The sequence below is a fragment of the Papaver somniferum genome, chromosome 4 (genome assembly GCF_003573695.1).
Source record: "Papaver somniferum cultivar HN1 chromosome 4, ASM357369v1, whole genome shotgun sequence".
Lineage (NCBI taxonomy): Eukaryota > Viridiplantae > Streptophyta > Magnoliopsida > Ranunculales > Papaveraceae > Papaver > Papaver somniferum.
In genome coordinates this window covers 152,353,876-152,369,719 of record NC_039361.1, presented here as the reverse complement: position 1 = coordinate 152,369,719, position 15,844 = coordinate 152,353,876, and the positions used below count along the sequence as shown (strand labels likewise).

General features: G+C 35.9%; 2 protein-coding genes across 2 annotated transcripts; both read right to left on the bottom strand.

Moving 5' to 3' along the window:
* Window positions 1–3,890: 3,890 nt before the first annotated feature.
* LOC113271602 (probable sphingolipid transporter spinster homolog 2) lies at window positions 3,891–7,371 on the bottom strand. Its single transcript, XM_026521497.1, has one exon. The coding sequence runs from the start codon at window positions 5,885–5,887 to the stop codon at window positions 4,253–4,255; it is 1,635 nt and encodes a 544-aa protein (XP_026377282.1). The 5' UTR covers window positions 5,888–7,371; the 3' UTR covers window positions 3,891–4,252.
* Window positions 7,372–7,507: 136 nt separating this feature from the next.
* Window positions 7,508–14,796, bottom strand: LOC113273303 (aspartic proteinase CDR1-like). The gene is made up of 6 exons (XM_026523046.1): window positions 14,497–14,796; window positions 14,228–14,278; window positions 13,857–13,888; window positions 13,378–13,534; window positions 13,205–13,266; window positions 7,508–8,625 (listed from the first exon to the last, which is right to left on the bottom strand). Exons 1-6 carry the CDS (start codon window positions 14,794–14,796, stop codon window positions 7,788–7,790), a joined length of 1,440 nt encoding a protein of 479 aa, XP_026378831.1. The 3' UTR covers window positions 7,508–7,787.
* Between the last annotated feature and the right edge of the window lie 1,048 nt (window positions 14,797–15,844).

Here is a 15,844-nt window from a genome sequence, read left to right as displayed (position 1 = left end):
GATTCTAGTATCAGATGTATATGCTCCACCCGCTTACTAGTGTTATCTTTATACACAATTGCTTAACAGAATCCCTGTGTCAGCTCTTGCGAGTTACTATTTGTGCAAAGAGTTGATGTAACAATTACTAGTATCACACACCCTAAATTATCATAACAAATATTGATTGGTTAATTTAATTGATCACTTTAGATAACCCCTCAATATTCTTAAACAAAAAAAATAATAAAGAAAATCAACAATAAAATGAAACTTGAAATAAACTTGGTTTAAAAAATCAAAGATTCATTATTCAGGATTTTGAAAAAATCTAGCTACTCATAGCTAAAGAGTACTAAGAAACAAATAAATAAGAAATAAAACAATTGAAGCTAAAAATAAAAGCTCACATGAAAAATCAGGAGAATAAACTTTATTTCTCTTTGTGTTTTTGTCTTTTAGCTACAAAGAAAAATAATGAAAAAAGAAATGGTAACTTTCTTTCGCTCTAAACTGAAGTCTTTTGATTCAATTGCCCAATCTTTTGAAGTTAGACTTAAAAATTGGGTAAGTGTTTCTTTAAACCAGGCTGGTAGGTCCACTATCATTAAATATTTCATTGACTCTCTGCCAACTTATCAAATAGGGTGTTTTAAAATCTCTTCCACTAATTCATAAAGAAATTGGATTCACTACAGAGGAATTTATGGTAGGCTCATAGGGATAATAAGGGTATTGCTTGGTCTAATATGTAAAAATCTAAGGGTTTAGGCGGACTCGGATTTAGAAATATAGAATTGTTTAACCAAGCTCTTATTTGTAAGTTGGCTTGGAAGCTCAGTACCGAAAGAGATAAGATGTAGGTTCAAATTATGGAGGCTAAATATTTCAGAGATGTTAGTTTCCTAAATCAAGATAATATTAGTGACACAAGTTCCTGGATCTGGAAGGGTATACATAAATGCAGAGATATTATCAAAAATAATAGTTTTTGGCGTGTTAGATGTGACACCAAGATCCAAATTTTGTTAGATTACTGGGTTGTTGGGCTGGACTTCCCTCATATTCCTTTTGCAGTTTTGGCTATCACTCATTCTCTTATTGTAGTTTCTGATCTTTCTATAGCTGGTACAAAAACTTGGAATGAGGTATTGATCATTAATGTTTTTCCTGTTGAAACTGCTTCTAAAATTCTTTATATGCATGTCCCTCAGATGGGTTTTGATACACTCATATGGACTCCATATAAAAAAAAGGAGTTTTCTCTGTTAAGAGTGCCTAATAACATCCTTAGTAGTAGAACTAATGCAATTGTTGGAAATCATCTAATTCCAAGCTCTGTTTGGAAAGTCTTGTGGAGAACTAAGCCCCCACATAAGGTTAAACTGTTTGTTTGGAAATGTTTGAAAGACATTGTTCCCACTAGAAGTAGGATCTCTAGATATAACAATGAAATTGATCTTCATTGTGAATTTTGTAATTCCCCCTTTGAAACTTCTAATCCTCTCTTCATGGGATGTCGATATGCTTAATCATTATGGATAGGTATTAATGTGAATATCCATAATTTTATGGCTAGACATGATAATATATTGAACTGGATTCTAAGTTGGTTCGATACTGCTTCTCAGCAGCAGGTAGGTGAAAATGGTGACATTGTGAAAAAGATTTATCATCTGATGATAATTATCTGGTTTATATGGAAAGATAGATGTAGCCTTGTTTTTCAAAATATTAAGCTTAATAGGAATCTATCTATTGAAGGAATACTCAACCTGAGTTGAACACGTTCAGAATCACTGGAGTACTTGGAAGTGACGAAGATTTCGAGTAATGTTGAAGAACCAAGGAGATCAAGCATTTGGATGAGAAGCTACAAGGTTTTTTATTTTGTAATCCATATGTATTGATAGTTTTGTCATTAAAATTGATAAAGGGGGGGATTGTTAGAGCATTGCTCGGTCAAACTCGCAAGCGTTGCTATCTCAAGCTTGTTTGTCAATGTTAGTGATCAAAATTATAAGTCTTGATTTCTAGTCTACTTATATGTCTCGGACTGGGATAAATTATGTAGTTGAGCATTCAACTTCACGGTGTTCATCAATTGAAGACGGCGAACTATTAAGGAGAGCTTGTATAACTTCATCAACAAAAGTTATGCGGAGATTAAAACTCATCTATCACTTGGAAAATCTATTTCTACTTTATCTTCTATATTGAGTCAAAAATCGTATAACTATATAGTATTCGATTGTACACATTTGATATTTCGAGTTGAGCTTAACTCGCTTACATATTTCTCAGAATATGTGTTGGTAAGCTTTTGCTTCATCCAAGTTTATGTTATATTCTTGACGAAAGTCAAAACATGATCATGTGAAAAACTCCGAGTAACATCTTATATGATTTGTGTGATACGATAATTTGATGTAGGCTTGGAATGTTTCGTAATGATTATTTCAGGTAAAGTACGGGAGCCTTGGTATGAGTAAGCGTATGCGTACTGGTGAACTCAGTTGAAGTCCTGGAACTATAATGTACGTACCCATACGCGTGAGGATCTCAATTTTTGTTTTGGATGTGTGGTAGTATGCGTACTCGTATGTGTACTGTGAGACACAGTCCAAGTCCGGCTACTTAAATAAGCGTACCCATTTGCATACTTTAGTAGGTTAAAGTTCTAGAATCGGTTGTGACATGAACGAATAAATTTACATAATAAGGAATGCAATCACTTACAAATCGTGGCTATAATATTCATGAATTGATTCGAGTTCAACCGGTTTTTCTTCAATTGTGTTCTTGTATAAATATATGATAATATAACAATTGAACAAACTCTATAAATAGTTTCATTTGAGTCATCTGAACTAGTTGTGGTTAAGATGAATAAGGTTGATATGAAAGTGTTCATGTGGCTAACTTCGGTTAACTATTGTTGAGCCAACCTAGTGTACACGTTTAGGTACGGTTACTCAAACCTAAATGAAGGTACATTTCATTTGTGTTTAACAAGGTAAGACCATCTAACGGTGTAGAGATGTTGCTTTGGTTTCAAGCAATACTGAATCAGATTCAGATTCCGAGTTAGCGAAAAAATAGGTTGTCGCCTCACCTTGTTCAACTTAGTCGAGGCCCTCCCCCATGCGGCCATGCTGCAAATTTTGTATGTAGAAAAATTTGTTGTAAAGGATAAATTAGACTTCCACAACTCTAAGCAAATCCAGAGGGACATATTTACAGGTAAGGATGTCTCTCTACCATATCATTTGAGTCCAAATCTTTTTTCCTATGTTCTAGTATTCTCCTTCGAAGTTGTATCAAATGAGTTTCGGAGATAAAAGATCTCCCAGTTACTACTCCGACAAGATAACCAGTTCTTCATAGTAGTATTTGGGAGAAGATCTAACACTTAGTCTTATCAGCGTATACATTGATTATGGAGGTGATGGTGCCATCCGAGTACAACAACGAAAAAGGGGATACTTCCGACAAAATTATTAGAATAATTCGGAAAATTGTATAATGACCAAGAAAAAATAATCCGTAAATAATAATATGTTACTATTATATGTGGCATGATTAAATCACAAAGCTCTAAATCCTGACCTCAAAGATGAAAGAGATTATTATTTCAGGAACAACATAACGAGATATATATCTAGGTAGCTTAGTTATAATGAAATATTTATTTAGCGTTGCTTGGTGCAATCAGTTGGCTTGAAAGAAACCTTCTTCTCCTTCAGAGCATATTCAACAAGGAAATTGATCGGAGCTACGTTTCCATAAAGGTTGTAAGGTCTCTCGGAGGTAAAGAAACATAAACAAATAACACTCCGGCCAACAGAAACAAAATAATTCCCCAAGTTAAGTTTGATATCCGCATCCGTAAAATGAACAGTAACCTCCGGAAATGTCATAGAATCGTCGAACGGGTAACTTTTTAGATAAAAATTAACCACCACTTTCTGGTACATATCAACACAAGCTTCAGTAAGAGCTTCTTCATCAAGATCGATCGCCTCAGATAATACTTCCAGTAATTTGCAAGCCAAATATGTTTCTGTCACTTCTTTCCACCCCTCTGGCTTGTCGGGTCATCTCGAGTAGTCCCTGTTCCTAATTGAGTACGTAAAAGTGAGTTACAATTTCACGTCAATCTTGAACAGCATGTCCCTGTAATTCATTTTCATTAACTGAAAGGCTTCTTCCGAACATTGATGGTGCACATTTAGCTGGAAATGGTTCTCTGGCGACTGTCTTTCTTGAAAGATCAGATCTCAGAATGCTCGTCAAATTTTTCAACTGTGTTTTCGGCAGCCACTGGCTCCGTGTTTGTACTAGCATTGTCTTCCTCATTATATCTGTCAACACTGTCTAGAAAGATTCCAATCAACCATATAGCTGCTGCTACACCAAAGATAGACGTGAGAATAAGAGCAGTCGTCCTCCAATTGTGGATTTGATCTTGGATACGTCCAACAAGTGGTGAAGAAGGAACGTCACCAAAGATATGGATAGCTACTGTAGAGATCGCCAGAGAGATTGGTCTTAAACTAGGCTTGACGCTATGAAGACAAATAAAGGTCACTGGTGCTTGTGCAGCAAAGAGAAACAACTGGCCCAATACGAAAAATGCTAAGAAACCATACATGCTTTTGAAACAAAAGGCACCAAAACAGCATGCGCCTCCAAGAGCTGTTGTTGCAGTAAGAAGCTTAAACCCGTTCTTGATTGAGCAATTTATGCGATCAAAGAGATAAGCGCCAGCCAGCGTTCCACATGTTCCACAGAAAACCGTAATCACCCCAAAAAACATATCAGGATTAGTCATATGATAAATATCGGCACCAGCCTTCGGCCCCCAATACGAATAAGCCCCTATTACGAAGGTATATGCTACGTAGCCCAGAACGCTAACGACATACACCTTTTCAAACAATAGGACTTTTATGTCTTTCCAAATCATGTCCTTGCAAAATCTTGAAATCCGTTTGATTGTGTGCTTTGACAGATATGTTTTCCTTGAGATCTTGTTATTGGACAACCCTCCTCCAGATGAGACGTAGACAACATCTTTCCCCTGCTCGGAAACTTCTGTAATTTTAACCTCGTGCAGTTCAATTTGCACAGATGTTGTTAACGTTGCTTCGCCAGATTCGAAACCTTTTAACTGCAAAGGCTCCATGAAAAAGCATAAAAAGATGAACGGGAGCATTAGAATTGCTTCTCCAAAGAAAGCACAACGCCAGTTAAGATGACTAGCGACAAATCCACCATAAACATACCCGAATGCAATTCCAACTGGTATACACATGTAAAAGAGCCCAAGACAGAACGTTTTCCTTGCGACAGGAGCATTGTCATCGATAAAAGGAGCCGCCAGACTCATGAACGAAGCCTCGCCAACACCAACTAACATCCGACAAACAATAATATTCCAAAAATTAGATGTAACGCCACAGCAAGCTGTAGCAATGGTCCAAATCAATAATCCAACTCCAATTAACCTAAAGGGTTTGTTGTAATTCTTTGCTAAGGATGCAAATATTGGTGAGGCTACGAGAAGTCCAACCATGAACGCAGTAGACAATGCACCATCCTGGAAATTTGTCAGGTTGAAAGCTCCTTGAATTCCCTTACCAGCAATACACTCACCACTTGCGTTGCATACCTTAGGCGTTCCGTTAACACCAGTACTTGCAATAACTCCCCGATCAACATAATTCAACAAATTCATCAAACAAAAAATCAAAAGCAACACTTTTGGTGAGCACCAAGTAGTTTTTTTCTTCGGATATGCACATTCTTTACCTGAATTGGTGGTACCTAATGCGGATTCTGTATTTTCGGATACAACCATTACAGAAATACTTTCAGATTCTTCTGAGACAGAAGGTTCTGCCATCTATCGAATAAAAATTAACAAAACCTATAACGCTGCGGCTTTTTATAGGCATCAACATATGGGAGAGTCTCGAGGGGAATAGGAAACCGACTTGGAATTTAACTTATCTAAGTATGGAAAGAAAAACTCCCAACCAAAATATGGAAAGTGAAAGTGACCAACATATGGTGCAAATTTCAGTGTTTTCTTCCGTAGAGTCTGCAGAAAAGTGACCAACCAAAAGAAAAGACCATAAAATATTGCTCTTTGACTACCAACAAGGCTAGTTCAGCTGTTTATGGAGCAGGCTCTCATACTCGAGGTAAGATGTTAGAATTTCTGTGATTCCGCGATAAACTATAAGCTTGGTGTGAGTGTTTTAGAGTTTTCCTGTGTGAGATTTGTAAGTTGTCATTGTGTGGGTGTTATTAATTGCATTATGTGGCTGATTGTTACGCGTTGCAATATGTCTTTTTTTCTTCTTTTTGTTTTCAATGGAACTTGTTATAATTGTCCTTTGTTGTGATTTAATGTATGCTGTTTGACACCTGATGTTTTTCACTAGATGACATGGATTTTGTACCAGTTCAAGTGTGCCATGTGCTGTGTTGGACATGGATCCCATGAGCCCATGATACATTTTAACTGGTACGAAAGCCTTGACACATTAGGTCAGGTGTCTAACGGTAAGACATGCCAATAATGTATGCTTTTTAGAGCTTCAAAGTTTAGAGTACGTACTTAGCCAGAAGGTTTGACAATTGAAATCCTCCTACGGATGGTGCGCCAATACAGATTTTCAACACATATTCTCACTGGGTGTTTGATCAGATAAAATGTCTAACTACATGTCTGTTCATGGTATTGGTAAGATGGTAGTTAAGTCTCATATAATTGGGTTATCTGTTGTACCAATTCTAGTACTGGACAATCATTTCATGACTTTCATCAGTTCTTGCAAACCCTTCAAGTTCCACATCAAATACTGACTCTAGCTAAAAATGGGTGGGCACCATTTAATGAAGGAGAACATGGAGTGGAACACACGGGTTATGTGATAACTGATGTTGGACAGTCGACAACCATCGGGACACTCAGAAGAATGATTATTGATCGAGTCAGGTACTGAATCAGATTCAGATTCCGAGTTAGTGAAAAAAAACAGGTTGTAGCCTCACCTTGTTCAACTTAGTCGAGGCCCTCCCCCATGCTGCCATGCTGCAAATTTTGTACGTTGAAAAATTTGTTGTAAAGGATAAATTAGACTTCCACAACTCTAAGCAAATCCAGAGGGACATATTTACAGGTAAGGATGTCTCTCTCCCATATCATTTGAGTCCAAATCTTCCAATGTTCTGTTTATTCTCCTTCGAAGTTGTATCAAATGAGTTTCGGAGAAAAAAGATCTCCCAGTTACTATTTGGAAGAAGATCTAACACTTACTAGTATATACATTGATTATGGAATTTTTTATTTTTTTTTGAAGCATAATGATTATGGAGGTGATGAAGCCATCCGAGTACAACAATAAAAAAGGAGATACTTCCGACAAAATTATTAGAATTTTGTGTTGCAAAGACGAAAACAACATAATTTGGAGAATTGTATAATGACCAAGAAAAAGGAATCCGTAAATAGTAATCTGTTACTATTATGTGGCACGGAATAAATCACCAAGACGTGTATACATGATTATCAGACACAAAGAGCAATTATTAATACTCACACATTGATAATCTACGAAGCTCATACAGATATACTTAAAGCACTCATGCAGAGGCGAAATTATTGGAAGTACAGAAGCTCCAAATTCTGACCTCAAAGATGAGAGCATTATCTTCTCCTAAAGGAGATTTTTATTTCAGGAACAACATAACGAGATATATATATCTAGGTAGCTTAGTTATAACTAAACATTTAATTAGCCCTGCTTGGTGCAATCAGTTGGCTTGAAAGAAACCTTATTCTCCGTCAGAGCATATTCAACAAGGAAATTGATCTGAGCTACGTTTCCATAAAGGTAAGGTGGTGTCTTGGAAGGAAAGAAAGATAAACAAATAAAACCCCCGCCAACAGGAACAAAATAATTCCCCGCGTCAAGTTTGATATCCGCATCCGTAAAATGAACAGTAACCTCTGGAAATGTCATAGAATCGTCGAATGGGTAACATAAATTGAACCCATTAGGACCAACAGTGGGTTCAACTTGAATCGCTTTCTTAATTTCTGATTCAATGTCTGAATACATTTCTTCTGGAAGAAATGTGAATGTGGTTCCAGAATCGATTATAATGTAGTTGTCTTCTTGGAAGGCTTCAGTGTCCTTTGTTGAGGATGTATCACTTATGAATGGAACCTTGTTTTCATTAACACTAATTGCTTCAAGTGCTAGATAATAGAATGTTTTTTGGAACGGATCTGATATTAGTGGAGTGGAGAGAACATCTTTTCCGGTCATTTCAGCATTACTGCCAAAAATGAACTTACTTGAGACATCATGAGAAGGAACTAAACAGTAAGAGAATTTTGAATCAATTTTTGAACCCAACTGCGAAATCAAAGAAAGTTCACCGCCACCAAGACCAACTAAACCAGACCCTTTTTCGTTAAAGTGTCCTGTTGCAGTGTTATGACCACAACCAAATGCAATATTCGGAAGTTGAATTGAGCGACCACTTGTTGAATCAAATGTTAGAGTTTCAAATGCAAGATTTCCAGTACTGTAAGAACCATCTCCATAACGGACAAAATGCAGTTTCCTCGTTAACAAAATTTCTGATGTTTGTGTTATTTCTTTTCCGTATTATATTTGTTATATAATTGAAATAATACAGGTTGTGCGTTTGTGATCATCAATTGGAAATACGACCTTTGGTTGTTGATTGATATTGATTGATCCTTGGACATTGGTCTTTGGTACCGTCCAAGTATTCCTTGTGTTTGATTAGGACTCGCTGATTTCTAGATCAGGTTTCATCTAACGGTGAATATTGATTGCTTTGTTTCAAAGCTATCAAACCCTGATTTGAAGACTATATAAGGGATAACTCTAGCAACTGGGAAACCTAATCCCCACACCTCATGTGTGATACTAGTTACGACTAGATTCGATTCTCCTTTAACCTTAGGTTTTCTTCAAAACCCTGTAGGTTAACAACTTAGAGACTTCATTGGGATTGTGAAGCCAGATCCAACTATTTTCTCTGTAGTTGTATGTTCTGATCTTACTTCTTATCGTGATTGATTATTATCTTTTCTAAGATTTGCTTGAGATTTATCTCCGATAGGTAAGATTAAAAGAAGTCACAAACATCTTCGTCTTATCGTTTGTGATTCCACAATATCTTGTTTCGCTTCCATACGATTAAGGTTATTGTGAGGTGATTGATAATACTTTGCTGTTCTTCTGGAATATAAGTCTGGTTTATCAATTAGTTCATGTGCACCTTGATTTATCATAAGACGAAACAAAACTCATAGGTATTTATGTGGGAGACAGATTAATCTATTTCAATAGACTTTTCTGTCTGAGACAAATTAGTTTATCAAGCCTTCGACTTTGGATCATAGCAACTCTTAGTTGTCGGTGAGATCAGCTAAGGGAATCAAGTGCATAGAATCCTGTTGGGGTTCAGAGACGTAAGGAGCGCAATTGTTCCTTGATCAGTGTGAGATTGGTTAGGGCTCAACTACATTACAGTCCGAAGATCATTGGTAGTAGGATAGTTTCTGTAGCGTCTTAATACAATATGGTGTTCAAAGCTGGGCTAGGCCGGGGTTTTTCTGCATTTGCTCGTTAACAAAATTTCTGGTGTTTGTGTTATTTCTATTCCGCATTATATTAGTTTATATAATAGAAATATCACAGGTTGTGCGTAGTTCAATCAATTAGATAATCCAACATTTGGTTGTTGATATAAATTGATTGACACTTGAACATTGGTCTTTGGTACCGTTCAAGTTGTTTCACATAATAATCAGGCTCACGGATTCTATATGTTTGATTTTCTGAATATTACATTGTGAAACAGAGATATAACTCCTTGATATACTTTTTTATAGATTGAGTCTGACTGTCTAGTTGATTCTCTTGAAAGTATATTGGAGTTTGTCCATATAGATTGCCTAAACGAAATATTGGGTGGTGTTGTTAGACCCCCGTTTTTTCAGACTTAAAGGTAAAATAGATTAAAAAATTTGTATTTACGAAAATATCATTATCATAAAATAAAGATAAATATTTAAAAACTTCACATCTTCCGAAACGTATGTCGAATTTTATGAACTTTGTATATTTGGAAATCTCTTTGAATTATCTAAGATACGAGCATAAATAACAATACTAAAATTTTTATGCTTTTCGAAATTTTTGTATGCTTTTCTATAAAGGTTAGACATACTTTAATACTTACTCATTTATACCTTCAAAAAAATTGTAAAAAATCTATAAAGAAAATTAATTGATTCAAAAGTAGACAAACAACAAGCGATTTCGGGTAAGAAAATATAACATGTGGTGCCTACTAGTTGTTTAGATGTTACTAGAACACCGCTGCCACGGTGGAGAGGGCCGACCGGGAAAAAAAAAAACGCTGATTGCATAACGCGTTATACATCCTTTTTTTTGTTGGAATGTTATTTTTGGGGTATATACATCGTTTTACTGATTGTATAGTGGATGCGTGAACTAAAATACGACTGTATAAAATGTTATGCATCCTTTGTGGTGGCTTTATAGTTCAGTATGCATCTCCTTTTTCTTTTTTCGGAACGATATTTTCAGGCACATACTACCTCCATTTCAAAAAAAGAAATATTTTCACGCTTTCATTTTTGCATAAAAATATGCCAAATTGAAAAGAAAAATGAAAGTATCATTATTTCTGAGACGGAGCGAAAGTATCATTTTTCCTGACACGACGCGAAAATATCGTTTTTCCTGACATACGATCTGGGGTTAGCCTAGTTGGCTCTGAGTCTCAAATAGGAGGTCGGCAATTCGAGTCTCCGCTCAAACATTGGAGATTTCGTGTAATTACTACTAACTTTATTATGGGGAATGGGCCGGGCTTGCTTAGGGGGAGTAGACTCAGTGGCTACGCTGCCAGGGGACAGGACGGACCTATGGCTTAAAAAAAAGTTATCGTCAAGTAAGGAAAAATAGGATATATAAGAAATTATGTAAAAAAACTTCGCTAAAAAAAACTCACTAAAAGGGATAGGCATTTTCGGTTTTTCGGTTCAAAAACTGCTACCATAATCAATCTTCTTATCAATTGCAAATTTGTGTTGGTCTAAATAGTGGTCATAATCGATCTTTTTATCATTGACTCCCACACTTCGGGATCTTCGGCCCAATTAATATGTTAAGTTCTTGAAATAGTCAGATTATATGTGATAAGAGCAACTGCAATGGTACGAGCATAACCAAAGAGTAAAAACCAAAAAAAAAATTAAAAGAATGGGTTTAGTTCATGGTGTGACGTTATGGTGTAGGAGCAAATATGGTGAGCACATGTATAAAAGTTGGTCTGATACGGGACGTAGGTATAAAATGCGTTCAGGATGGACACAACTTTAACTAACGCCTGATGTAGGGCGCATTTTAAAATTGCGTTTGTTGTGGAGCAGAATATATACAACCGTCTGACCATCAGAGACAATTAAAAACAACGCCCGACGGGCCATAATAATAAACTACGCCGTATGGGACGTAATTTATAAAACGGCCTTCTTGCGTCAGTCACACATAGGAAAACTTCACAGTTTGCGGTTTAGTTTAATGCACACCAAGATGGATGAAACTTGTCTATTGTGATAATAGCCTAATCGGTTTGCACTACTTAATCCTTCAGCATACAACGTTAAGTCATTATTTATTTCAGGTGAAAATACACAACATATTAAGAAATAAACGACGTTATATACAGGTGGCGCCACATGCACACATCTTGTGTAGCTGCCAAACACGTACAGTCCAGCATCATGACGATGATGATGATTTTTTTTTTCAAACCGACAAAATGACATTCTCTGGATTATCCGAATTATCTTCTTGATTTTTTCTTCCATTATATCTGAAAAACCAACACCAAGCGTAATCGGAAGTTGCGCCCTTTAATTAGGCAATCTTTAAAATCACGTCTGGTGAGACGGGAATATAAACTGCGCCCGGACCAGGCGCAATTTTAAATGTTCGTCTGAAACTAGACGCAAATTAAAGTATCGTCCCACCAAACTTAGGTTAAAATCACGCTTCAAAATGGCGCAACTTATACTTGTGCTTCACTCCCAAACGATGATTATAACTCCGCCCCACTATAAATGCAGGTAATATTTGTGTCTTACGGCTGGCGTAGTTTTAAACCACGTTCGACCAAAACCAAACTAAAGACCAAATATGGTTTGATTTTTTGTTTTAGTCTAGTTTTTGATCTTTACTTTGTTCGATAGTGGTTGATTTCTGGACCAAATTTTTGGTTTTGGTCGTCGACGGTGGATTTTTGGTTTTGGTTTTGGTCGTCGACTGTGGTTGCTCTAGGCGTTCTTAGATGCTTCAGAAGACTCATGGTTATCACAACTTTGGGACAAGTACTACTATTAGTCAGATTATGATCGGGGAATCCAGTCAGGTTTTGAGTTACGATAAAGTTGATGCTTTCAAACTGATGAGGGTAATGATATCATGGTTGCTACTTCATATCCCAGAGGGAGTAAACGTATGCGAGGGATTAAAATGCTAAATAGTATAATTTAAACACTCCAAACAATTACCACCAGGTAAATTACCAAACTGGACAACTAAATGGATTAAAATGCCAAGTATAAATTAAGTACTTCGATTATTAAACTACTTATAAAGGTCACTGCCTTATAGGCTTAGTTTACTTTTATACAGAACCCAATATATAAGATGATTGAAATTGTTCAAAGAAAAGAGTTATAAGCAACAATGACTTGAGTGGTTATTATGCAACAAATATTTCTTCCTTCGAAGGTCTTTATGCAATATAAATATATCTCCCCCGATTTGTCTTAGCACAACAAATATTACTTTGCATGTTTCTTCTTGCACTCTATAGAAGAATATATGTCAGCTTCTCCATTTCGTTGGGCATCTCATTATCATCACTGCCCTTAATTTCATCAGTAGCTTAAGGAGTAGCCTTCTGAGCATGGGATATGGATTCTCTCACACGCAACCTCCACCTATAAACATGGAAATAAACCACTAACTTAAATTGGGACATAAAGTTGAAAAACTAATCACGAGAGTGCCAACAACACCCTTTTTCTTAACATCTATATTTGGAGGCAAAAGAAAGTTCAGTATTATACTTCATCAAATGCTTAAAATGTTGCTTGTCCATAACCCGAAGATCCTTGCATATCATCTTGACCTGAAAAGACAAAGGAAAGAGAATGAGTTGAAACGGCAGCAAAAACACCACTTAAGCAAGAAAAAAAATACATATTTCTTTAGGAAAATTAACATAAAAGATAATAACTACCCTTCTGGTAGTTAAATTATGGCCCCTTAAAGATAAACAAGCATCGTCGTTGAAGGATAAGGAATCGGCTATTCCAAAAACTTCAAGCGGAGTCTCAGACCACACAAAATCTGAAGCCAAAACAACTCTCTTCGGAATTGACTCTTCTTTCTTGAAGCTGTAGTATAAACGAACAAAAATTTCATTAAAAAAGTTTGAGCTCATAAATATATAGATACTAGCTAAACAAAAATGTTATAAGGTACAACCGCAAGGAGGTTTCAATGCATTACTCTTAAATTATGATATCTATTAGTTGTTGATTTTATCTTTCAAATTCCTACTTCCCTAGATTCAAAAAGCTGCAGGAATGAGAATGATAGTGGATGACCATGAGAAATGGTTTATTCATATAATTCATTGAAACACTTGATGGAAGTAGGCTTTCTACATGGCTGTATATGCAAATAACCCATAAGAAGCAGGATCATGGTACATACCTTGTGCTGGCTCTGCGAGAAGAATACCTCACCTAAAAAGACATAACTAAGAGAAATAGAAGCCTGAATTTCATCAATTAAAAGAACACGCATAGAACTGGAACAACAAGACTCTTATAATTGTCCTACCTCAGGATTAATATTTTCTTTAATACTGAACAAATTCCTAGCAACGAGCATACTGGGATTAATCTTTTCTGGGGCTTTATAACTTTTAGCCACGATGTAGGTTTCTGGAAATGTGAAAGTTGGTTTCCTTACGACAACTCTGTCAAATAATTGTAAGCAGACACCCCGGGGGAATTAGATATCTGTATCACGAAAAAAGGGGGAAAAGTATAATACTAAGGAAAAGGAAAGACAAGCCTTACCTGCTCAAGACAGTAAAGCATGGGATTGTAATCTTGTGCGCCATTAAATATCTATCATTATTCAGGACATATAGACAAATTAATCAATACTCATCACATACATACACAATTCAACAAGAAACACATGCATAATACGGTGAATATGTTGCTACTTCAGGAATATTTAATGATAATCTTCCTAATGACATCCATAATCTTGTAAACTGCAAGATGTTGTAATTGTAACCTGTTCACTCTTGGGGAAAAAAACAACAAGAAACTCATCATACCTTAGTGACAAAAGCTCCTTTGGGTGATAAGAATTCAGTAGCGAGTTTAATAGATTCAGTAAGCTGAGACGCCTGATCCCAAGGAGTGGCACGAGTATCAGAAGATAATCCACCACCGTGCATTACAAGATCAAAACCTGTAAAACCATTTTCAGTCATATATTTTCGTATAGTATCTCTGCATTCAGGAGTAGCGATATCTTCTTGAATAAAAATTGCGTCTGGAACAGGTCTAATCGGATGAAGACCAACACCAACAACTAAACCCCCTTGTTGGATTTTTAAAACAGCAAGACGCATCCAACCACCAGTGTCAGGACACAGATCTAACACAGGTTTAGATGTTTTTATGTTTTCCTTAGCTATACTGCACTCAATCTTAGTTTTTGTGTTTTATTTTTGATCTTTTTCTATTTTTTTTCCTAGGAGTATATGTGTAGGTTAAAAGCTAACTAGTGTAACCCGCGCTACATATCGGCTATGTATCGGGTTTGGTAGGAATTGCCGATTGTTGTGGCGGGGCTTTGCCCCTCACTCATGGTCCAGATTCATTGGAACAAATTTAGATTGGACGTGCACTTGGTTATTAGAAATTCCCAAAATGTAAAATTTGTGAAATGTTAACTTTGACATATTGTTGTAAGCTTCTTAAAATATATCGAATCTTCAGCTTTCTTTGATAAACGGTGGGGGTCCAACTGATATGCATATTGCATTTTTGGAAAGGACAACCCATTATTTCACATATTTTTATGTTTTCTTGTTCTCTGATTCATTATAACTTCTTCTTTACTAACCGATGAAACAAAAACTTCTTCTTTACTAAATTTAATATTATACCACACTTTTTCTGGAGTTGTGATCATTCACTCCAAAATATTAGAAATAATTTCCACCACTCGTTACAGATTTAGGGATCACTGAATTAAACATACTTAAAATCCGTATATATCCCGAATGGTACCGCATGTTCTTATAGAGCGGAATGGAAGTATGATACTGTAATATCAAGAAGAAACATATTTAATTCAAAATGACTAAATATATTAATTGTGATTAAATTGATGAACAATAATTTCGATGTATTATCTTTAAAAAAAAGAAGATTATGATGCATAAATTTACCAAATTTTGGATGGTCGATGAAAACACTTATCTAGTTTAATCAAAAGAATAAAAATGAGAAAACTTGTCTTCAGTATCAGCTTTAGCTTAGTTTGGAATGACCCATGAGAAAAGTTGTGTCAAAAAGTAAAAGTAATATATGATTTATATATAGTCTCTTAAAGGAGAAATCTTATAAGGTTGATTTTTTGTCATGTTTTTGCACGTCTTATCAAACTTGTTT

Excerpts from the sequence above, each read along its gene's own strand:
- LOC113271602 (XM_026521497.1), bottom strand. The coding sequence starts at position 5,887 with ATGGCAGAACCTTCTGTCTCAGAAGAATCTGAAAGTATTTCTGTAATG.
- LOC113273303 (XM_026523046.1), bottom strand. The coding sequence starts at position 14,796 with ATGCGTCTTGCTGTTTTAAAAATCCAACAAGGGGGTTTAGTTGTTGGT. Across the intron at positions 14,279-14,496 it reads AAGGAGCTTTTGTCACTAAG|ATATTTAATGGCGCACAAGA; the intron begins GTATGATGAGTT and ends GAATAATGATAG. Across the intron at positions 8,626-13,204 it reads CATTTTAAGCATTTGATGAA|GAAACTGCATTTTGTCCGTT; the intron begins GTATAATACTGA and ends TTTGTTAACGAG.